Consider the following 24,152-nt stretch of genomic DNA (forward strand, 5'->3'; position numbering starts at 1 on the left):
TATGGTTCATAGTAGGCACTCAATAAACATTAGCTATTAGTCCTTGCTTTTGAGGAGCTGGGAGAGAGAGACTTGTTACCAGGTCATTTAGAGGACATCATGGTGAGTGTGCAACAGAAGGGTGTGCAGTGCATTCTGGGAGCCACAGTGGGGGGGCAATTAAGCCTGGGGGAGTCAAGATTGGATTCCCTATGAAACTGATGTTTGAGTGGACTTTGGAAAGAAAAAGAAATTTCTCTGGGCAGAGAAGTGAGATTAGGGCATTCAGGAAGAAGCACTGTTGTTTGGTGCAAAGGCAGCAGATATGGCAGAACATAGCACAGGAACAGACTGTGAGATGGCCACAAATGCTGGGGCACGGCTTGCACTGGTGGAAGAGACAGCAAAGGGAATGATGGGAGATGATATGTGGAAGGAAGGCTTTGTGGGTCATGTCAAAGAACAGGCCAGAGGGAGCTAGTATAGTTTTTTTGGGGGGAGGCAAATAACTTAAGTTTTACTTCTGTATTGGTCTGTTTTCACACTGCTAATAAAGACATACCCAAGACTGGGTAATTTATAAAGGAAAGAGATTTAATGGACTCACAGTTCCACATGGCTGGAAGGCCTCACAATTATGGTGGAAGGCGAAGGAGCAGCAAAGGCATGTCTTACATGGTGGCAGGCAAGAGAGTGTATGCAGGGGAACTCCCATTTATAAAACCATCAGATCTCATGAGACATATTCACTATCATGAGAACAGCATGGGAACAACCTGCCCCCATGATTTAATTACCTCCCACTGGGTCCCTCCTACAACATGTGGGAATTATAGGAGCTATAATTCAAGATGAGATTTGGGTGGGAACACAGCCTAACCATATCAACTTCCTTAATCCTAGTATTAAAGATCATGGTCTGGAGCGGGACAGATTGCAGCCACTAAGACCAGTTAGGAGTTTTGCAAATGGCTCAAGAGAAGGACGGGGAGGGCCTAAACTTAGGCAATGACAGGGGTGAGGAGGAGTAGGAAGTGTATAAATCATATCCCAGGAGATGATTGTCAAATAACTGCATAATGATAATACAGATAGCACAGTGATCCTCCCTTATCCATGGTTTTGCTTTTCATTATTTCAGTTACCTATGGGCAACCAAGTTCTGAAAATATTCAGTGGAAAATGCCAGAAGTAAACAATTCCTAAGTTTTAAATTGTGTGCCATTCTGAGTAGCATGATGAAATCTCTTGCCATCCAGCTCTGTGTCGCCTGGGACGTGAATCATCTCTTTGTCCAGTGTATCCATGCTGTATATGCTACCTGCCTGTTAGTCACTTAGTAGCTGTCTCAGTTATCAGATCAACCGTGATAGTGCTTGTGCCCAAGTACCCTTATGTTACTTAATAATGGCCCCAAAGCATAAGACTAGTGATGCTGGCAATTCAGGTATGCCAAAGAGAAGCTTCCTTTCAGTGCTAAGGTGAAAGTTCTCCACTTAAGGAAATTTAAAAAGAAATCATATACTGAGGTTGCTAAGATCTACATTAAGAACGAATCTTCTATACGTGAAGTTGTGGAGGAAAAAGAAATTTGTGCATTGTGTGCGTGTGTGTATTAGTTTGGTACTATCTGAGGTTTCAGGTGTCCATCAGGGGTCTTGGAACATATCCCCCAAGGACAAGAGGGGGGACTACTGTAATTTTCTAACTTTTCCACTAGGGCTTTACAGGACTTCCATCAAATGGAGATTATAACTGTTCTGTGCAGCTACGCTTTGCTGAGGAACCATTAATATGCCAACCATTATGCCAGGTACTTTAATGTATGTTATCTCTAATCTTCACAATAGTTCTGTAAACTTGGTATTATGGGCTCATTTTACAGAAGAAGAAACTGAAGCTCAGAGAGGTGATGTAACTTGCAAAAGACTGCACAACTAGCAAATTGCAGAGCTGGGAGTATAACCCAGCTTATCTGATTGCATCCTGTTTATCGTCACACTACGCTGTTCAAAACCGGATAGGAAATGTGAGAATTACAGTCATGTGATAGGCTGGGTGCAGTGGCTCACACCTGTAATCCCAGCACTTTGGGAGGCTGAGGTGGGTGGATCACTTGAGGCCAGGAGTTCAAGACCAGCCTGGCCAATGTGGTGAAACCCTGTCTTTACTAAAAATACAAAAATTAGCTGTGCACGGTGGCCAGTGCCTGTAATCCCAGCTACTCAGGAGGCTGAGGCATGAGAATCACTTGAACCCGGGAGGCGGAGGTTGCAGTGAGCTGAGATCGTGCCACTATACTCCAGTCTGGGTGACAGAGTGAGACTCCGTCTCAAAAATAAAAATAAAAAATAAATAAAATAAAAAATAGCCATGAGATGATATACATGAACACGCTCTGAAGAGGTTAAGGGTGTGATATAAATGTGTTAGAGTAATCATTATTATATCATCCCCTCACCCATGCTGCTCGTTCACTGGTTGGGGGATTGTTTCTCTTTCTCTTCTGGTATGGAAACAAGATATTATAGAATGTAAGGCAGCCACGAGGTGAGAGTGAGAAGTTTAGATGGTCCCCAAGTCCTACTGATTTCATGTCCAAAAGGGTGGTGGCATCGAGCAGTTCATTATTGCCTCTTCTAAGAGTGCTGTTCTCTGCAAGCTTTTTGGCTAAGCCTGTGATCTACTTGGGTCTTTAGCTTATGGGAAGAGTGGAGGAGGGGTTATTCCATAAGCTAGCTTAAAAGTATTTAGATATACTCCCCCAAAAGGCTTTACTTTCCAAAATTTACACTGAGATTTTAAAAGTTTTGTTAAGTGAGCTGAAATTAAGTTATGAACAAACTTCGAATAGTTTGTGAAATTGACAGATGATGCACTTAGCAAGTTTGTGGAACACCTGCTACAACTTTTTTGTTTTTGTTTTTGTGACAGAGTCTCACTCTGTCACCCAGGCTGGAGTGCAGTGGCCCAATCTTGGCTTACTGCAACCTTCGCCTCCTGGGTTCAAGCGATTCCCCTGCCTCAGCCTCCTGAGTAGCTGGGACTACAGGCACTCACCACCACGCCTGGCTATTTTTTTTAAATACATATTTTTAGTAGAGACAGGATTTTGCCATGTTGGCCAGGCTGGTCTCGAACTCTTGACCTCAAGTGATCACCTGCCTCGGCCTCCCAAAGTTCTGCGATTACAGGTGTGAGCCACCATGCCCAGACCTGCTACACCTATTTTAAGGCATTCTTGTTCTGGTCTAGTTGAGGAATTTGGAGGTCCTGATACAGCCCCCCAGTTTCTGAAGCCTAACCAAGGAGGCATCTGAGAATGGTGTTCTGGGTAGTGTCCTGGGAGGACAAAGGTAGCCTCATCTGGAAAGCTCTGCAATCTCATGGGATTCCTGTTACCATGGTAAGACCCAGAACCAGTGCCTGTACGGATGCAATTTGCCGCCTGTAGGGTGTTTCTAAATGCCGTTTTCAGACATAGTGCACTGGTCAGGTTGGCTGCGGGGCTGGTAGTAGGAAAGCATGAAATGATTATCAGAGTCAACCTGATTAAAGACAGGGTGTGAGTGGGGCACTCACTGGCAACTACCTGATGTAAGTAAGCCAGGGTGAGGTGAGCATGGGGACCTAAAAACCAGCCACGGGAACAGGAGACAGGATGTCAGGGAGAAATCGCATTAATTGACCTTGATGGTCACAGTTTCATTTGTCTTCTCTTTAAAAAATCAATTTTTTTTTTACCCTTATTACAAAAGTAGTTCATATCTGTTGTAGAAAATCTAGAAAAATTTTAGGTGAACTAAAAATTTAAAAAGTTAGTATCATTTAAAGATAGTCAGGTTAATACTTTTGTTGAATACCACTGAAATGTATGTTTATCTACAAATATTTTACAGTTTAAATTAACTACAGACTCATCCAATAGTACTACTTTCTCCCCACCGAACATTGTAACATGAATATTTTTTTCCATTTATTACATATTCTTCTAAGTCATTGAGTGTAGTGTTCAATTGAGAAAACATCTTAATTTATTTAATTACTTCCCAATGGACATTTAGGCTGTTTCCCTATTGTTAAACAACCCTCTGTATTGATAAGTTTTGTGGCTTTTTGTCTAAATCTGAGACCATTTCTTTAGAGTAAATTCCTAGAAGTGGAGGAGTTGCTGTATCAAATGGTATGCCCCATTTGAGGGTTTTGAAATGCATCTTACCCAACTTCTCAACAAGAAAGCGGTACAAATTTGTATTTCCACTAACAACAGATGAGATGGTTTAACCTTTAATGAGTTGCATCTTAAAGATACTGTTGGAGGAAATGAATAGAGAGACTCAGTTTTTTGTCTAACCGATATGGGGAAAATGTCAGTCACATTTCATTCTTGAGACCATTATTGCATAACCAGATATGGTTCAGTGAACCCACATAAGCATTTGTTGAGTGCCTACCATGCTCCCAGGCCTGAGCTGACTATCCCTGCTGCTAGTGTAAGTTTCAAATGCTTAGTACAGCAATCAATAAATGAGAGGACCTGTTGGAATATGAGTAGAATATGAGACACTGAGCTTCACAGTGGAAGGAAATGAGTGTTTTCTTTGCCAGATGTTAAACTATAGCAGTGGTTCTCAAAGTGCAGTCCCTGGATCATCAGCATCCCTTGTGATAGATGGGCATTATCTGGCCCTACGTACTGAATCAGAGACTCTGGGATTTGGGCCCAGCAATTTATGTTTTAAAAAGGTCTTAACTACCAAACTTCTGCAAGATGCCAAAGATTGAGAACCACTGAGCTGTAAAAATGCAGCAAATGCAGAAGAGGTCAGACTTGTTGGGTAAAGGTGGGGTGACTAACTTCTCCCGGTTTGCCTGGGACCATCCCAGTTTTAGCACAGAAAGTCTCGCATCCCAGGAGCCCCTTCTGTCCCAGCTAGACAGGGATGGTTGGTCACCCTGGTAAAGGGTGGCAGGGGTGAAGGGAGGTTCTCTTTATTGCAGCCTAAAGGTAATTATGGCAGAAAAAGAATAGAAGGGCCAGCAGAGAAGGTTTCAAGATGGAGGGCAGATTTCAGAAGCTGCTTTCTGCTTGTCAGCTCTAGGCTGATAGATGTGGTGGCAGGAGGTTACCTGCAGGAAGCCAGCAGATGGCTAAGGCATCTTGCTGAATCCCTTGACAGGAGTCACAGCTGTTAGAACTTGATACTTTCTGGAAAGGGGAAGGTTGGCATTCACCAAACTACTGCAAGATGCCAACTTGAAAAAAAAGCCATGATTAATCTTAGCAGTGATGACAATGAAATCATTTTACAGCAAAAACCATAACCAAAAGTGCTTTGTAATTGCAGCAATTTCCATGTCCTGACTGATGGCCCCCCTAGATTCTAGAATGGTGTCGGGCTTATCTGATTACAGGAAGTAATCCTGAATAAGATGTAACATTCATTCTTAGGGTAAACATTCATCCCGGATTTTCTAAAGCAGGTGCAATTTAAACTCTTTTTGTTCTTTACTACAGTCAATAATGTATAAGGCATGTAAAGTTTCAGTTTTGAAAGTATAGTGTGCAAAATTTTAATAAAAGTAATCATACGTTACATTGTTACATGCATGGTGTTGATGACAGAAAGACAGGAGGGCTGATTTATAGATCAGTTAAACATAAGAAATTCCTTATTCTTCCTAAACCAACAGTTCTGAACCTGTTTTCAAAGTCGAATCACCTGGGGAACTTTTAAAAAATGCTTATGTTCAGGGTTCCATCCCAGAGATTGTGACTTAATAGGTTTGAGGCAGGGGCTTGGACATAGATATTAAACAAACAAAATTCCCCAGGTGATGTGCATTTGGGGTTGAGAATACTGTACTTACCCTGATATAAACCAATGGGTCCCAACTTTAGCATGTACCAGAATAGCCTGAAGTGCTATTCAGTAGGTCTGGGGAGGTGGGGGTGCAAACATTTGCACCTCTAAGGAGTGCCCTGGTGATGCTGATGCTGCTGGTCTGCAGACCAAGATTTGAGCATCAGTTTCCTAAACCATTCCTACTCCAAACCCCAAATAATCTTGCAAACCACATCTGTCACCCATTAGCTAGACATGTGAATAAATAACTCCCTCTCAAAACACTTCTGCACATCTACTCCCACGTATCCAGTATTTCTTTTCTCTACTGAGTTTAAAACATATTTCAATTAAAAAGCATATTTTAGAAAGCTTGGTATAGGTTTACCTTCCTCTTTAGGTCTTGCAAAATAGGATTATTTGTCGAGTGGTATCCTTTCTCCCTCACTAGATTGTAGGTTCTTTGAGGACATTTGTTTGTTCAAAGCTTGCCCATGTGGCTTAGAACATCATAGGTGCTCAGTAAATGTTAGTAGTCAATGGTTATGCATAGAAACTGCATCATCATAACCAAACCCAGCTATTCCCAGTAGTTTTTATAATGGGATCTAAATAGACTGACACTCCAAAATTAGGATCATAAAACGTATTCGCTTAGAGAAGTAGAAGCTCTTGCACAGGACGAGTAAAATAATCAAAGAAGTTAGCAGAAGGTAACTCCAAGTGAATTTCACCAAGAAGGACAATAATGTAGATAAGATGATATATCAGCAATAGCCCTGAAATGTGGACTGATACATAGAGTAGTTTAGTAATATAAGCACACACTTAAGGCTTTTGAAAAAAAAAAAACTGTCACAACTTGTACTGAAGCCACATTAATACATCAAAAAATCCATGCAAATGATCAAATATCCCATTGTTTGACAAAACTAATAATGCAATAGAATGTATTGACATAGTCCACCCCTTAACAAAACTATCACAAACATCCACACTTAAAGAAAACAGACACAGGTACACACTTAATGAAAAAACCCAAGTATATTTCTGGAGAAAGCAGCTACAGGAAATATAGAAACAGATTTAGTTCAATACACAGCTGAATGTGTATGCTGGTCCACACATCCTCAAGCCCATTGGATTTTCCTTTGCAATTTTCCCTTGGTCACCTTTTTTTGGACTGAATTTACTTTGTCATTTGCCCCTGGCTCTGTCACTACTGTCCGGAGGCTGCTGCAGGGATCCTAAATGAACAAGTTCAATAATGCTAATTCCTTCAGAGGAGTCAAAAGAGATGTTGAATTTAAGAATGAAATGCCCCTGAAGGTAGATGAGTTCAAGTTGTCTTGCATTGTGTTACTGCACTTACAAAAGTTTGCTGTAGAGAAAGGAGAAAAGCACATGGTCTGGGTTTCTGAAGGCTGGCAATGAAAGTTGGAGGCTTCCTATTTTGTAAAATCTGACCAAACATGGAAATAACAGGAAAAGATGTCTGAGTCTGGTTCATAGTTGTCTAAAGTCATCAGCATTTGTAAGTGTTAATATTAAAAAAAAAACCTTCCAAATAACGTGCAGTTTTGGAAGGTAATGTTTTAAAATATTTTCTGTATGATAAGTTTTCTGAACCATACACTTATGAATATGGAACTTAAAATTAATGCTGCAGTAAAGTGAAAGCAACAATGAATGTAGGGAAAATGGATTAAATTAGTTCAATATTCTGCAGGCCAAAGGCCTTTGATCAATATTTTGTCTAATTTTCTCTTTCCAGCATATATCACAAACATAAAAAGGAAGAATATTCCACTTTTATTGGGGGTCAGCAGGGAGGGCTAAGAGGATACAGGAGTGATGGAATTTGCATAAAACTGGCAGGACTATTTAGCTTGTTAATATCTGTATTGTGATTGAAAGTTTCTTGGAAAAATGTGCTGATCTCAAAACTACACTGGTTCGGCAATGATAGCAAGAGAACGGAACCAACAAATCCTTTCATCTAGAAGGAAAATGAAAACCAGAACTTGAATAATGGTATGTATCTCAGATCTGGTACTGAATGTGGAAAATTCAAGAAGTAATACATTGGTACTACTAATAGTATCATGTAAGGTTTTAAACTTTGTCTGACAAGATGTACTCATAATGATAGGTAACGCTTCAACCCCAGTCATCCCTCTGAGTTTCACAAGATACAGAATCAGTTCATTCAACAAGTATTTATTGAGTGCTTACTGTGAACCAGGTATTGTTCTAGCTCTGAAGATATCACCATTAAAGAATAGTAAAAAATAAAAATCGCTTTTGTCATGGAACTTGCATTCTAGTTGGGGAAAGACAGAAAATGCATACAAAATAAGTCAAATGTAAACTATCTTAGATGGTGGTAAGTGTTATGATGAGTTACAAAGCAAGAAAGTGGGTGGGATAACATCCTGCCCCTTAAAAAAGCACTAGGGAAGGGGTTAATGAAAAGATGATCTTAGCCTACATACCTGAAGCGAGCCATACAGATAGTGGCGGAAAGTAGGTTCTAGGTTAGGGGAAGAGAGGCGTAGGGCAAAAGGAAAATTATTCCTTTTTTGCATGTCCTTCTATACAGTGTGAATTTGCTAGGCCTGAGTATATTTATTTATTTATTTGTTTTCTTGAGGTCTGAGCTGTGGAATAATGGGCTACATTTGTTTTCTTCTCTATACTTGTTTGTACTAAAAAAACTCTAATTAATGCAGCTTATAATAATGTGTACTGAAACCCAGACACACTGAGGCATTTAACTTTTCTGGGAAAGCTGCAGCTACCGTCAGAGTATGATTTATGACTATAAAAGTCAAATAGTTGAACCTGGGGTAATCACCCGCTGAATGTGATTGGTTCTTTGGCAATTGTGTCCTAAACAAAAGCACTCTGTCTTTTATGGTCAGTATTTTGCTAAGCTCCAACTAGGTTACTCCATATTTACTGATAGGAGAATTGTAATGAGAAACACCAGTAAAAATGAGAGGTTGACCCCAGTAGAAAACCAAAAGCAGGTTCTTGTGGCTTTCCCAGGTGCAGATTTGAAAGAGACACTATTACTGATAAATAAATAATTAGGTTATTACAAAGACCAATATTTTCTTTTGTCAGAATTTTAATCATTGAAATGGTATAACCACAGTTTGTATTTTTGCCTGAAATAGGAGTGGAATTTGCTGGTGTTAACAAATGCAAGAACAAAATAATACTATATAAGCTTAGTTAACTGTTTTTCAATAGCCTTTAGAAGAATTTTCTATAATACACACACACTTCTTTTTTTTTTTGAGATGCTAAAAGAAATTGTAATAATTGTTACATAACATACTGTGTAGCTATTCGATGAAATCTACCTCTGTGTAATAATTATTAAAGTAAGAATTGAAATGTATGATAAGAATATATTAGTTTTTTGGGTACAATTTCCATGAAAATACATAAATAAGGAAACAACTAAAATAAGAAATAGGAGGTTTTTCATACATACTGTTGTCATCATACAAAATTACTCTATTAACTAAATTAACCTGACATTGTCACCCTTAAAAGCAAAATCAAGACAAAACTAATTCTCAAATTTATTTAATTTTAGTAATATATTTTATTTAACCCTATATACCCAGAATATTTTCATTCCAAGATGTAATCAATATACAAAAATTCTTAAAGAGATGTTTTATGTTATTTTTTCATATTAAGGCTTGAAAATCCAGGGGGTATTTTATTTATTTTTATTTATTATACTTTAAGTTTTAGGGTACATGTGCACAATGTGCAGGTTTGTTACATAGGCATACATGTGCCGTGTTGGTTTGCCGCACCCATCAACTCATCATTTACATTTGGTATTTCTCCTAATGCTATCCCTCCCCTAGCTCCCCACCCCCCCGACAGGCCCCTGTGTACACACACACTTATTTCTAAAAGAATTAATTTTAATTACACAAGTTGATTATCTTTGGATAATCAAAATGTAAAACATTACATTTATGTGTAGAGCCCTTTTTATCAGCCACCACCCCAAATTCTGATTTTCTTCAAAAGGTAACCACTATGATCACTTTAATATGTATTTTACAGACTTTTAAAGAATTTACGTATGTATACACATATACACACAATACATGTATATGCTCACACTGGTAGGATAGTTATGTAAGAAAATAAATGGTATTTATATATCTATATCTGTACCTTGCTTTATGCCAACAACATGTCTTGGGGATTCTTTCCCATGCTGGAATGTTAAGACCTACCTCTTTCTTTTCACTTACTGCATAGCAGTCCACAATATGGTTATACCATAATTAATTGCCCTCTTATTTGGACATTTAGCTTGTTGCACACTTCTCAACTACAAGCCATGCAGCAATGAATTCTGTAGTGCACTTGTGCAAGTGATCAGGCAGTGGTTCTCACTGTGGCACCCAGACCAGCCGCATCTGCATCGCCTGGGAACTTGCTAGATGCAAATTCTTAGCCCTACCCGAGACTTACTGACTCATAAACTGAGGCTGGGGCCCAGCAATCTGTAGTTTAACAAGCCCTCCGGTGAATCTGATGCATTATACAATTTGAAAGCCACTGGCAGGTATGTCTGTTTATAAAGACATACATGTATGGATACAGTCAGTTCTATAATGTAACATATATGGTCTTAAACACCACTGTGCTATGCAAAAGTATGTAATAAAAGGCCTCAGGGCTTATGAGAAAAATGAGGTTGGGGCACAACAATTAAAAACTTCATCAGTGACACATTAAAAACAAAAGCTGGGAGACCAGTAAAAATGATACTGCGGTTTTATACATGTTAAATGGGTAAATACACAAATGCTACAGTATATATGGCACCTTCCTTTGAAAGACCAGAAGTTTGCTTGTGTAAGTTGGTATTGGAGGGGTTGTCCCTTGTGAGTTTTTGGATAGTGGCGGAAGGAGGGTTACATGAAATTGGAAGGTAAGTTTTAACACCAGATGTGGTGAGTGTGGCTCCTGCCGCACGTGGTGAACTGAGGCAGTTGGTCATGTTGAGGTGTGTGCGTGTGTGCATTTTGTGTATTCCTATATGGCTCAGTCCGTTTGGGTGCAATTTTCTGCTTTTCCCTAGCATTTCTTGTGGATAAGCAAATGTGAAATTGGAGTTATGTCTAGATTTTCCCCCAGTGTATCAATTTCCTTGGAATAAATTTGCCTTTTCAATACAGGTGTCATAGCTGTATGTATGGATGCTTATTCTTTTGCATACATCACACAAAATAACTCCATACACTGTACTTAATGCTGTTTTTCACTTAATATTTCTTAGAGCTTTTTCCATATCGACACAGTTACTCGTTTTTTTTTTTTTTAAATGGCATTTAAAGCATTAAGAGATGACTAAATTGATCTCCAAAATGTTTGCAACAACCTACACTCCCATGAACATGCTTCCTACATCTTGGCCAATATTACCTATAATCACATTTATTAACTTTTGCCAACCACTAGTTAAACATCTCTCTCCTTCCTCGCCCTCCCTCTCCTGCCTCTCCTCCCTCTGTCTTCTCCCCCACCTCCACAGAGACATTTACGCTGTGAGGAATGCCTCCCATAAGTACACTGATAGAAAAAGGAACTTTAAAAGTAAAAAGGTAAAAAGGAAAAAAAAAAAAAAAAAAAAGGAAAAAAGAATATGAAAAAAAAGAAAAAAGAAATTCCCTTTCTACTTATTTTTCACTTCTACCTTTGCTAAATACAACTTATCCACTTTATGAGATAAGATATTGAGTTGACCCTGTAGGATTCCATCTATCACTCTAGCTGGTTGACGTCTCCAAAAATGCAGCTTACACTATTAATCCATTCACTTCAGCAAAACATGCCTAAGGGCATCAGATTCTTCTGTTTATCAGTATTGGGTTCCTTGGCCCCAACAAGCTCAGCAGATACAGCTGAACAGAATGATGTGATGGCTTCAGCTCTTGAGTCTGGGGCTTCTAACAGCAAAAGTGACAGAAATAGAGGCTCATGCAGGTGTCAGATGTTTTCCTGTAAAGAGGTTGGCAATGGACGTAAATGCTTCCAGCTGGGCACATTACCAGGCAGGATAAGCCACAATGATTTAATAATGAAATCACATTGGTTTATGATCATTGTTCTTATAGGAAATATCATTGCTTTTTGATGATTTATTATGTGAAACTGAGTTTTCATATAAACACTATGATTTGCATTTATATGTAATATATATTTGCATATGTATATATGTCTGAGTCAGAATGACTAAAAGTAATCAAAAAAAGAGGATGGAATATTGATGTAAATATGCCACAAATATTTAAGGAAATGTAGAAATTATGAAGATTATTATGATGTTGCCGCTTCAAAATAATATTAGATGCATTTTCCTTTATGTGAAACTGACAGAGAACTAGTAGCTGGATCCATCTCTGTTTTGCAGTTAGGCTTTTGCACCTTGAAATCACAAACTATGATATTATTAATAAAATATAAAGAATATATATAAGGGTTATATAGAACCACCATTTCCCTTCTAAATTAAGGACTTGCTTTCCTGTCCTCATTTCTCCTCATGTGTTCTGACATGGAGGAGAGAGAGAGTAAAAAAAAGTTAAGAAGAGGGAGGAAGAACATTTTGACTTACAAAAGAGCTTTCAGTCTCATGGGGCCTGGAACAGTTGCTCTGGAGCAGTGAAGGACACTACAGAAGGCTTCTCTCTCTCTCTTTGGTTATGATTCTTTGCTCTATCAGCTGTGATGACTTGTAAGGACAGTTCCTAGGATCAACCCAGGGTGCAAAATTTAGTGGTGAGTTGCAAGGGCAAAGCAAAGCATGTTTCCCACTCATCTGCACTCAATGTCAGATACATAATTTGGGAAGCCCAGTGCAAAATAAAAATGTGGGGCCTCTTGTTCCAAAAGCAGGAAAAAATGCCATTGAGGGGGCTAAAACGTAAAGCCTTGCCCTATCTTTCATGGCCTTTCTCTTTCAACTTGTCATGGTATTGTTTTATTTGCTATTCAATGCTACTCTAAGAAAAATTAAAGACCTAAGTCATTAGCATGAGTGTTACTTTTCATCTCAATATTGTGCAATGTCAGTTTTAAATGCAAACATAAGAGCATTTAACTTGTATGTGGAATCACCAAAATTACACAGTTTGTATTTTGTAGCTTGTATGTGCATATGTATTTTGTTCTTACCAGCATGGAGGAAATGCTGAACAAAACTCAACTGTTTTTATTTCACTTCTTAATACACGTACAGTCTACCATACTCTCTACCTTTGGTTTACTGATGAGTAAAGAAGGACTAAAAGGAAAAGAATCTATAGGTTATTGTATTAAGTCTGTTCTCACACTGCTAATAAAGACATACTGGAGACTGGGTAATTCATAAAGGTAAGAGGTTTAATGGACTTACAGTTCCACATGGCTGAGGAGGCCTCACAATTATTGTGGAAGATAAAAGAGGAGCAAAGTCATGTTTTACATGGCGGCAGGCAAGAGAGCTTGTGCAGGGGAACTCCCCTTTATAAAACCATTGGATCTCATGAGACTTATTCACTACCATGAGAACAGTAGGGGGGAAACCGCTCCTATGATTCAGTTATCTCCACCTGGCCCCACCCTTGACACATGGAGATTAATACAATTCAAGGTGAGATTTGAGTGGGGACAGAGCCAAACCATATAATTCACCCTTTCTCTGCCCTTTTCTGTCATCATTTTCAGTGTAGGTGTTTGGCCAATACAGGGAAGTAACTGGTATAAGAAAGGTTATGACAGGATTCCTTGGTCATTCATGTTTCTTAGAATGCCACTACCTTCTTTTGGTGGTTGAAGCAAATTCTGGTTTGAATGGAAAGTATGGCCTCTTAGGGCTATCAGAGCTTACTCAGTTCTAGATGTATTGTATTTACCTTGTATTTGTTTGGCATCTCGCTGAACCCCCATGCACTATGGGCCTGATGGAGTCCTGTGCTCCTGGGGCACTGTGAATGCTGTGTGTAAATGGGGCTCCTAGGAACAACAGACACATATTGTGCACATTTTCTCTGCTCACACACACATGTTCCATTGTCCCCTCAGTCTCCACTCAAAAAATACAAGTTCAAAGATAAAATCATTAAGAATTTCAAGATAGTGGCAGGAGAGGATTAAACTAAGTGCAGGACCCTTCTCTGTGTGGGGCCCGTGTGACTACACAGGTTGCATGCCCACGAAGCTGGCCCTTTCTGTATCAGGCAAAGCTGCTGGATAGCCTGAAGCCTCATGAGCATGCCATGTATGAAGGAGCCCAGCTTACAGCAGGCTGGACATTGCCAATAGTGTACCAGTGCAAAATGGTTTCCCTGAAACCTTTAATACACTTATTTCAAACTCAGTTGAATTGATATCATTGAGACAGCTAGATCTCTTAGAGGGCTCCCAGTGCCAGGAGGAGTGCCTTTCAGATGGGTCTTTGAAACCTCAGTGTTATAGCTAGAACCGGGTACTCATCATTGAATCAATCTCTCAACATTTTTTCTTTCTCACAGGATTTCCAGCAGGAGAGCTCCAGAAGCCTTTCTTTTGGGGAACAGAATATCCTCGGTGAGTAAATGAGTACAGAAACCAGTTACTGACCAATTAGGAAGAACATGTTGCTTTGGTAGAGGACAGAAGAAACAAAGCCAAAGGCTGTTCAGCAGAAAGAAGCCATGGAATCTGGCGTGGGTCGGCTGTACTCTTATCACTTTAGGTATTTGTTTTCTGATCCTTGTTACCAGGGTGTATGGCTGGACAGGAAGGCCAACTTACACATAGGTGGCTTTGATTTTTGTGCATTTATTCTCTTACCCATTAACTCACACTACCAGTATTTGGACATTGAAGGATTGTTGGGATTTGAATTGATGGGATGAGTCTAAAACCATTCCAGGTAGAAGAAACAGTGTGAGATAAGGAGGGAAAAGTGTTTCTATAATGGCAGAGTCTAGTTTGGCTAGCCCAAATGGTATATGAAAGGAAGTAGTGGAAAAGAAGATTGAGGTTTGATATTGGAGGGCTCTGCGTGGCAGATGAGGAGCTTGGATACTAACAGGCAATAGAAAATATTGAAATTTTTGAGCAAGTTAGTAAGACAATTGAATTTATCTTTAGAAATGTAACCTGTGTAGCTACAGAATAAGTCAAAATTGGTAGTGTATGGACTTAGGGATACCAGTTTAAAGGTCATTTTAATACCAACAGATTGTAGACTCATGTAATTCACAATTTCCATACATAGTAGGGATTCTGATAATATTTGATGTCAATAATATCACCATTTCTATTATATACTTTTTACTTGCTTTGTTGTTTTAATGCATGGAAAATTTTAGTCTTGATTCTATACATTGAGTCTCTTGTGTTTTGGTTTGGATATATGACAATTTAAAAATATGTAGGTTTAAAAGATATAGATTCCCATAAATATATCAATAAGAGAAATATGTTGGCAATGTTTTCATTTGGCCTTTGGGCTTTCCCAGTAGCAGACCTTGTGATAAGTATTCAAGTGCAATTAGTTCTTTCGGGAGGTGGTACAAGGAAACACCAGCAGGGGGAGTGGAGAATTGAGACAGTGAGGGGAATAAGCCAAATGAATTGTGTCCTGTGAGTCTTTTATGGCTGCCAAAATGAATTACTACAAACTTAGTGGCTTCAAATGACATAAACTTATAAGCTTATAGTTCTGTAGGTCAGAAGTCCAAACTGGTTCTCACTGGGCTAAAATCAAGTTGTCGGCAGGGCTACTTTCCTTTCTGGAAGCTCTAGAGATGAATCTGTTTTCTTGCCTTTTCTAGTTTCTAGAGGGGGCCCACATTCCTTGGCTCATGACCTCTTCCTCCATCTTTAAAGTTCCATAGTCACATCTCCTTCTGACTCTCATCTTCTGTCTCTCCCTTCTACTTATAAGGACCCTTGTAATCACATTGGTACCATTCAGATAATTCAGGATAATCTTCCCGTTTTAAGGTCAACCGATTAGCAACCTTAATTCCGTCTGCAGCTTTAATTGCCCTTTACTGTGTAACGTAACATATTCACAGGTTCCAAAGATTAGCATATGGACATCTTTTGTAGGCCGCCATTCCACCTACCACATGTGTGTTACAAAGCCAGTTATCACCATGGGCAGCTGGAGCTCAATCTTGCTGGGGAACTGTAAAACATGCTTCAGAGTGATCCCACCTCAGGGACATGGGAGCTGGGGTATTTATCCTCCAACTCACCTTCCATCATTGATTGAGGGCTCCTACCAGGGGTACCTGGCAGTGCCCATCCTAGGCCAAGAGGGCTCTAGTAGCTGGAGAAAGTCCTTAGGCAACTAGTTTCAGGTGCTGACGTTTGAAGGCTGTCAGATCAGTGTGCTCAAAAATAGTGAGGGCTACGAGGACATGGGCAGCAATCAATAAAGCTTACTACAGGGAAGCACCATTGTTAGAATAAGTAAAAATTCCAGGTTCTTATTTAACCAAATCCATTAATAATATCCCAGGCCTCAGCTGCATAGTTTTCTTTGGTGTTCAGATGTTTGGAATCAACTTGCCCTGCTTTTAAGTTTAGAAATATATATATATATATAAAATTAAAGATTTAGGATAAATGTTCTTTAAGCTCCCTTCAAACTAAAAAAGTCCTATAATTCTTTGATTCTGCTTATTGTTAACAATTTAACTGAGCTTCTATTATTGTGGTTATATAGCTGGGGACTAGGAAATAGTCTGTTTAGATTTCTGAAGTTAGTTATTGATTAAGTGATTTGTTTATTGGGTCTGTGAGCATGTTAGTGTCTATTTGTTTGTACCTTAGGCTAGGTCATAGTTAATATTTGAGTGTGAAAGAGAGTTTTTTTTTCCTAAAGACTTCTTTGTCCTCATCCACTTAATGAACAGCTATTATGTATCATTTGGGTACTCAGCATTGGGAATATGAAGATGCTAAAGACATGGGAGTCATGGTCCAGTGAGATGGCTTCCCATACGTTCATCTATTCTGTATTAATAAATGGATAGCCTCCAGAATCAAGGGAGTGGGTATCCTTTTCTGCTCACAGTGGTCAGCTTAGTCCTCACCTGAGTGTTGAGTCTAATTATGGGGCATGAACAAGCTAAATTGTTTCCAGAAGAGAGAATCAGGACTGTAAATGGTTGAAGACAACATTTCCCAAAGTGTGTGTTCCATGAAATAGTAATAGAGGTAAGTCATCCTCCCCTTCCCTCAGTTTTGGGGAATCATAATAATTATCACCATAAAAATTTCCTAGAAGCTCTGCAAGAAAGAAACCTATTTAGATGTGTTTAACACAACTACCTTTGTTGTACCCGTTAACCATCCCCACTTCTGACCCCAGCCCCCCACCACCCTTCCCAGACTCTGGTAACCATCCTTCGAAACGTAGAGGTTCCCAAACTCCCCTGTGTTTTGGGAAATGCTGATCTAGAATTCATGACTGAAGAATAAGAATGGAAAGAACTTAATAACACTTGAAGGGGAACCTCATAACTGTCTGCATATTTTTGAAGGAAATTAAGGTGGTAGAATGACTTATTATATTCAGGAGATTCAGCAGGTGTTCAGTTAGAGGCTACACTAGACCAATAGATGGGAGCCATAGAAAAGACATTTCAGATCAGCATAATGGAGAGCTATTATGTTTAGACCCGCCCAAAGAGGGAATGGGTTACCTTAGAAGGGGATGAGCTCTTGGTCATTGGAAATACCCAAGCAGAGTATTATGACCATTTGAATGGGTTTTTCTAGAGGCGGCCCATTCCTCTAGTAGGAAGTTGGAGTAGATGACCTCTAAGCCATTTCCAACTCAGAAATTTTTATGAATTTATGATTCAGGCATAGGGCAGCCCTTACTTGATAACAGTGTGAGATCATGGTTAAGCTAGACAGCAGTATAGTTGTTCTGTTGCTGACAGCAAATCCGGTGCATATGTTAAACCCATTGAGTAATAAGAACAAAAGAGAAACTGAGTAGGTAGTAAAAGTGGTGTCTTCTCCATTTTATTTTTGGAAGACTAGATTTCAGTGCAAGAAATCTTCCAGTTTCTGGCCAGCCAGTCATGGTTGCATTTTAAAAGGGCGAGTTTATTTTTTTATGCTTATTTATTTATTTATTTATTTACGAGACAGAGTTTTGCTCTTGTTGCCCAGGCTGGAGTGCAAAGGCATGATCTCAGCTCACTGCAACCTCCGCCTCCCGGGTTCAAGTGATTTTCCTCCCTCAGTCTCCCAAGTAGCTGGGATTACAGGCATGCGCCACCATGCCCAGCTAATTTTGTATTTTTAATAGACACGGGGTTTCTCCATGTTGGTCAGGCTGGTCTCGAACTCCCGACCCCAGGTAATCCGCCTGCCTCAGCCTCCCAAAGTGCTGGGATTACAGGCGTGAGCCACCACGCCCGGCCAATGACATGCCAATTTAAATACTCTTCATTGATAAAATAGAGGACATGAATCTAATATTATGAAATATTATTATTGTCAGGCTTAGTCATATAAAATTACTTTTTCTTTATCTCTTGTCCAAAGGATTGTGATTAAATAACTGAGAATTGAAATTTACAATGATTCAATCATTTTCTGAATTCCCTATTACCTTTTGCAAATAGGAAGCTTGTTGGAGCAGCCCCGCTTAAAGGACATTTATTGCACAGCAATTTCTATAAGCTTCCATTGTTCATGCCTTCAATTCATCCAGTCAACAGCATTGACTGAGGGATGTAGAGGATCAAGTACTTATTCTCAGAGCTGAGAGACCTGGAAAAACTAAATGTTGCAATCTGCGCACTGATAGCTACTGCCGCAAAAATTAACACTGTGTAAAATTACAAGTTTGTCCCACACTGCTATGATAGCTCTATGATTGAAATGAATAATTTCACTCTTACTTCTTTAATAAAGGTTTGCAATGATGGAAAAACAGTAGGAAGCATTTTTTCAAATGCAAATTACCTTACAGGAAAGAAATAACAAAGGAAAGAATTGCCACCAAGGGGAAAAATTAAATCTTACACCACTTCCTTGGGTGTAGTTGAGACAAACAATTAGCATGGCAAGGATCATTATGTCCTGTAATAACATATTACTTTAAAAATTTCCATTCCTTTCAGTTATGGGTCCTATCTATTTGCTGGGTGACTTTGATGTTGCATGTCAGGAACTAACTGTGAGATATTTTTAGCATAATTACAAATCTCATGAAGAATCTTCACAATAAGGATTGTAAGTGGTGTGTAATTCTCATCCACAGGTTAAATGACTAAATTAAGATACATATAGATCTGTCACTTGCATGAGATGGTAAAGTTAACTAATCAATTAGTTAAATCATTGTTACTTTCTTACTCTGTACAAGGCATAGAGGATTTAGCAATGAACAAGTAGATAAGAGAGTGGCCTCAACAGAACTTATATTTGAGAGAGAAAGTCCCAGACATACATATGGAAACCCCATGATTGATTTCTTCATATATTCTTAATATGCTTTGCTATGTAACAAAGCACCACCAAGCAACCATTTATTAGCTCATGATTCTGTAATTTGGGCAGGACTGAGCTGAGACAGCTGGTCTCTGCTCTGTATGGTGCTGGCCGGGGTCGCTCAACTAGGGCTGGACTCACAGACAGGTGAGTGAAGGCAACTTCACTCACCTGTCTGTGCCCCAGTTGGGCTGGCTGTCATGGCTGGGGCATGGCAGGGCCTCTCTCTCTTCCTTTGGAGTCTCTCAACTTCTGGGGTTTCTTGCTTGCTTCATTTGGCCTCATTCCCTCTAGCTGTGTAGTTGAACTTCTTTGCAAGTGACTTCCAAGAAGGTGGAAAACGGAAGCTACTTAGTTTCTTGAGGCCTAGACCCAGAAGTCATACCTGACCCCTTCCACTGCATTCTGTTGGCCATAGCAAGTCCCAAGGCCAGTCCAAATTCAAGCAGAGGGAAATAGACTGTCTCTTGATGGGAGGAGGGGCTATGTGCATTCAGGGGTAGGTAGAATTGTTGGTGGCCCCTTTTATAGATAATCTACCACATGCTTCTTCAGAGGTGAAGAGAAATAATGTGGCACCTTTTTCAAATCTTTGCTATTCAGTTTTCAACAGAAAGAGGAATGTGACTACCTTTGAAAATAGAGTGATCCCTTTTAATCTCTATTCCTTTTTTTATGACTACATTTGGAAAACAATTTAACTTCTAAGACTATAGTGACTTTTCAACAAGTTTCCAGATAAAAAATAAATGATGCATTTACTGACAGGATCTTTTCAAGCCCTGTTTTAGGTGTTCATAAATATATAGCTACAGCAGATATAAAATCATAGGAATCTTAAGGCTGAAAGGGACTTTAGAAATCATCTCTTTCACATCCCTAATTTCAGAGAGTAGGGCGCTAAGGTTCATATGTGGTAATAATGACAATGTTAGAATTTATATTTTCTTTGTCTATTTCAATTGGAAGGTATGTTTAGATTTTTTACAGCTTTATGGGTATGGTTATTAGATTGTTATTACCATGGTTACTAGAAAGCAGTTTATCTTGGCTTTCCATTGAAAAAATTAAAGGATTATGCTCTGAGATTCATGCTTGTAATTGTCTCCAAATTATGTATTTATGCCATAGATCTCTGAGTTATGGTGCTATAGGAGTAATTGTCGGACATGAATTTACACATGGATTTGATAATAATGGTGAGTACTGGTTCATTTTATAAGCTGCTGCTTTTATAATAATGTTGACTATATGGATGTTAATTGTTATGATTATCTTTGCATAGCAGCAGCATCATAGCTTGAAGATTATCCAAAGCAATATGATTGCTGATTGAAAACTTTTCACCGTGTCTTGCTGTGATGGCTTGCAATAAATAAACAATTGTTCCCATTGGTGATCGGGGTAGACTTTAAAAAGCAGCCTTGTAATTTCAATAAAATTAGCTTTGCATTTAGATCAGGATTGCTGTAGCTGCCACCGTAGTTACAGAGATTGATTTATAGCTTCTCCCTTTGTCATTTATTCATCGTCTTGAGATATTCTCCCTGGAGGAGCAAGCTCTGCTCCAACGATGATTATACATGCTGCCAAGTTAGGACTCGTTGAGTTAGGACTCTGGAGCTTGGCTGGCTGGTTCCCTTTTACGATTTCGAAGATTATGCAATGCTTAATCTATATTTTTCTCTATACTGGCTTATATTCTGATTATCATTATTATTATCATTATTGAGATGGAGTCTAGCTCTGTCGCCAGGCTGGAGTGCAGTGGTGCAATCTCGGCTCACTGCAACCTCGGCCTCCCGTGTTCAAGTGATTCTCCTGCCTCAGCCTCCCGAGTAGCTGGGATTACAGGCACGTGCCACTATGCCCAGCTAATTTTTGTATTTTTAATAGAGATGGGGTTTCACCACGTTGGCCAGGATGGTCTCGATCTCCTGACCTCGTGATCTGCCCAACTCAGCTTCCCAAAATGCTGGGATTACAGGCATGAGCTACCACGCCCAGCCTATTCTGATTATTTTAAAGTCTATACTTTCCTGATAATCTATGTAATAGGATATGCTTTGTATCCTGATGACATTTAAGCAAAAGGAAAAAGCAGAATATGACATAAACTAAAGAAATGGCTTCCTTTGAGAGTCCTCATCATCGTTAATCAGCACTCTTTTCTCCTTTAACTTTGGAGTATTATCAGAAGGCCACATGAAATCTCTGAAACTTACGGATTAGTAGCAAATTACTATCACATCCACACCCTCACAATGATTTACAGGCAGTCTCAGGAACCAGCTGCCCTAAGGCAACGTTATATAGAAGGGGACCTCTTTCTTCCATCCCTGTAGTATCTCCAGCATCCTTTCCTGGATGCCTACCCCAGGGCCAGAGACCCTTTGGCTCTTCTAGAAAAGTCTTCCTGTACTCCCACCAGCCCTTCCTTAATCACCTAGATTTTTTGCTCCCCTGGTCTTCCCTTCTCTGTTAAAATGTGGCTGACTTGTAGTTATCTGACTCTGCAGAACTAGACTTTCTGCGTTTGGGTGTTTGGTTTATCTGAGATGAGAGTCTTAGCTAAGTAAAAAAAAAGCTAATAATCCTTTCTTCGTTCTGGGCCTCTCTTGATAGGAAATTTAAGTACAGTTCCTCCCCAGAACCTTCTAGAGAACTTCTGGAGTCTTTCTCAAAGGACTGAATCTAATAGTGGCAATTTCACTCTGTAACCAATGCTTAGAACAGTGCATTGCACATATAAGTACATGCCCGGTACCTATTTAATGATTGGTTGGTGAGTGGGTAGAGGACAGTGACTCCATATTACCCCAGGGGGTGGTGTTAGTAGTATGTAGCCTCGCTGAAGAGTTTTGGATTGTTCCAATTAACAACTTTACTTATGGGACTTTTTTGTAAGCTCTCTGTATAATTAAATTTAAACGATGCGTCTGATTCTCATAGTAACCTTGAATATAGAAGACAGTTTAGCAGCATCCAAATTTTGTTTCAAAGGATGTAGAGAAAATGAAGAGTGAGCACATAGCAAGAAAGCATGTATAATCTTTCTTCCCATTATGTTTTGGAGATTTTCATTCGTATTGCAAGTTTTCTTTTTAGAGTAATCTTCCTTGTCTAAGCAGGACAGATGGGTTTTCCATCCACACTAGTGGCTGTGGAATGATTCATAACAGAGGTTTTATGTGTCTTTCAGCTCCTGGCAACTCGGAGGAAACAGGTTCTTATAGGGCTGAGTCAGGGTCTATGATCGCACAGTACAGATGACTCACTGGGGCTATTCCTATGGATCATTTGGAATTTCACTGGTAGTAATGCTCTGATTGCCTCCATGGGCTTTCTGAATGAAGCCATTTTATTTCATAATCCAGTGAACATTTTGGGTCAAATCAGGTGAAGACACAGAATCCAAGATTGAATAAGACTAGTATATGTAATAAATGGATGAATCTCATTTTTAAGGTGCTCTTTGTTCCTTAGAAGGAAAGAACTTCCTCAATTGTCTTTATCCTTTTCACCCTTTTTACAATTAACCTGTGACATTGGAGAGAATGCAGGAGCTGATCTCAGGAAGAGTGTTCCCTGCTGTTATGACTGCTTTTTGAAGGCTTGTCGAGGTGAGGGAAAGGAAAGATGAATTTAGTTTCCATAAATAACACAAATGTCTTCGAACTTTTCTTTTTGCTAGGTAGAAAATATGATAAAAATGGAAACCTGGATCCTTGGTGGTCTACTGAATCAGAAGAAAAGTTTAAGGAAAAAACAAAGTGCATGATTAACCAGTATAGCAACTATTATTGGAAGAAAGCTGGCTTAAATGTGAGTACAACTGTGGCTAAGGGGGCACCTTGTGGTTCATTTTTCCTCATTTGGACATTAGCTTGCTTCAAACCATTGGTTCTCAAAGCGTGTTTACAACATCAACAGCATCTGTCTTCCCTGGGAACATTCTTGAGTCCTACCCCATACCTGCTGAATCAGAATCTTTGGGGTTGGGGCTTGGTCATCCCTTAACCTCAACCAGGCATGAACTTTTTCCTGATATATTACTAGGGCTGGAAAAATACCTAAATCCTTGCTACACCTCAAATCTATTATACTTGTAGATGAATTTAGGTAAAAATCCATGTGCTTCTTTTAAAGGGAATGTTTATAAACACTGACTTGGTTCTCCTGGTTCTTAAACCATGCTCAGCCCAAGTGAGACCACTGCTCATTCAGGCAGAGAAACTAGAGTCTGTATCCTTGAACGGTGTCTAGCTCTTTTATCAGTGTCCTGGACAGCCATTTCTCTGCCTATATATTTTTAAATATCTACAACTGTGACATGAGAAGACCTAAAATGGGTGCTTCTATGTATCTCTATATAGTGCAGCGGTTTTCACACTGTGAAAATTCATCTGGAGTATATGTTGCTTCAAGAAAAGCATAGCAGAAAGGGGTTCTAGAGTCAGACATGGGTCCAAATCTAGGTTCAACTAGTTTTATGAACTTGGGCAAGTTACTTAATGTTCCTGAGTCTCAGCATCTTCATCTGTGAAATGGGTCAATGTTTCTGAACTCATGGATTTGCTGTAAGAATTAAATGAGCAAAGCAATGTGGAGCACTAGCACAAGCCCTGACATAAAGCAAGTGCTCAATAAAAGATAGTTAATATTCCTGATCCTTTGTGACACACTCATTAGTACCCTATCCCAGGAAAAAACAAAGCCAAAGATTTTTGGGTTAAAAAAACCCCAATAAACAATAGAACAGTTTTCTTGGAGGAAGGGAATTTA

The 24,152-nt window shown here is 39.3% G+C and overlaps 1 protein-coding gene across 1 annotated transcript in view; it reads left to right on the forward strand.

Annotated features, from left to right (window-relative positions):
• The window catches only part of PHEX (phosphate regulating endopeptidase X-linked), a 213,056-nt gene that overhangs the window by 166,113 nt on the left and 22,791 nt on the right, over positions 1-24,152 (forward strand). The window contains exons 14-16 of the mRNA XM_032757990.2: positions 14,387-14,441; positions 20,499-20,566; positions 23,062-23,192. Of these exons, the coding sequence (XP_032613881.1) occupies positions 14,387-14,441; positions 20,499-20,566; positions 23,062-23,192 (254 nt within the window). The remainder of the gene's footprint in view (positions 1-14,386; positions 14,442-20,498; positions 20,567-23,061; positions 23,193-24,152) is intronic.

Source organism: Hylobates moloch, unplaced genomic scaffold (genome assembly GCF_009828535.3).
Source record: "Hylobates moloch isolate HMO894 unplaced genomic scaffold, HMol_V3 SCAFFOLD_7, whole genome shotgun sequence".
NCBI lineage: Eukaryota > Metazoa > Chordata > Mammalia > Primates > Hylobatidae > Hylobates > Hylobates moloch.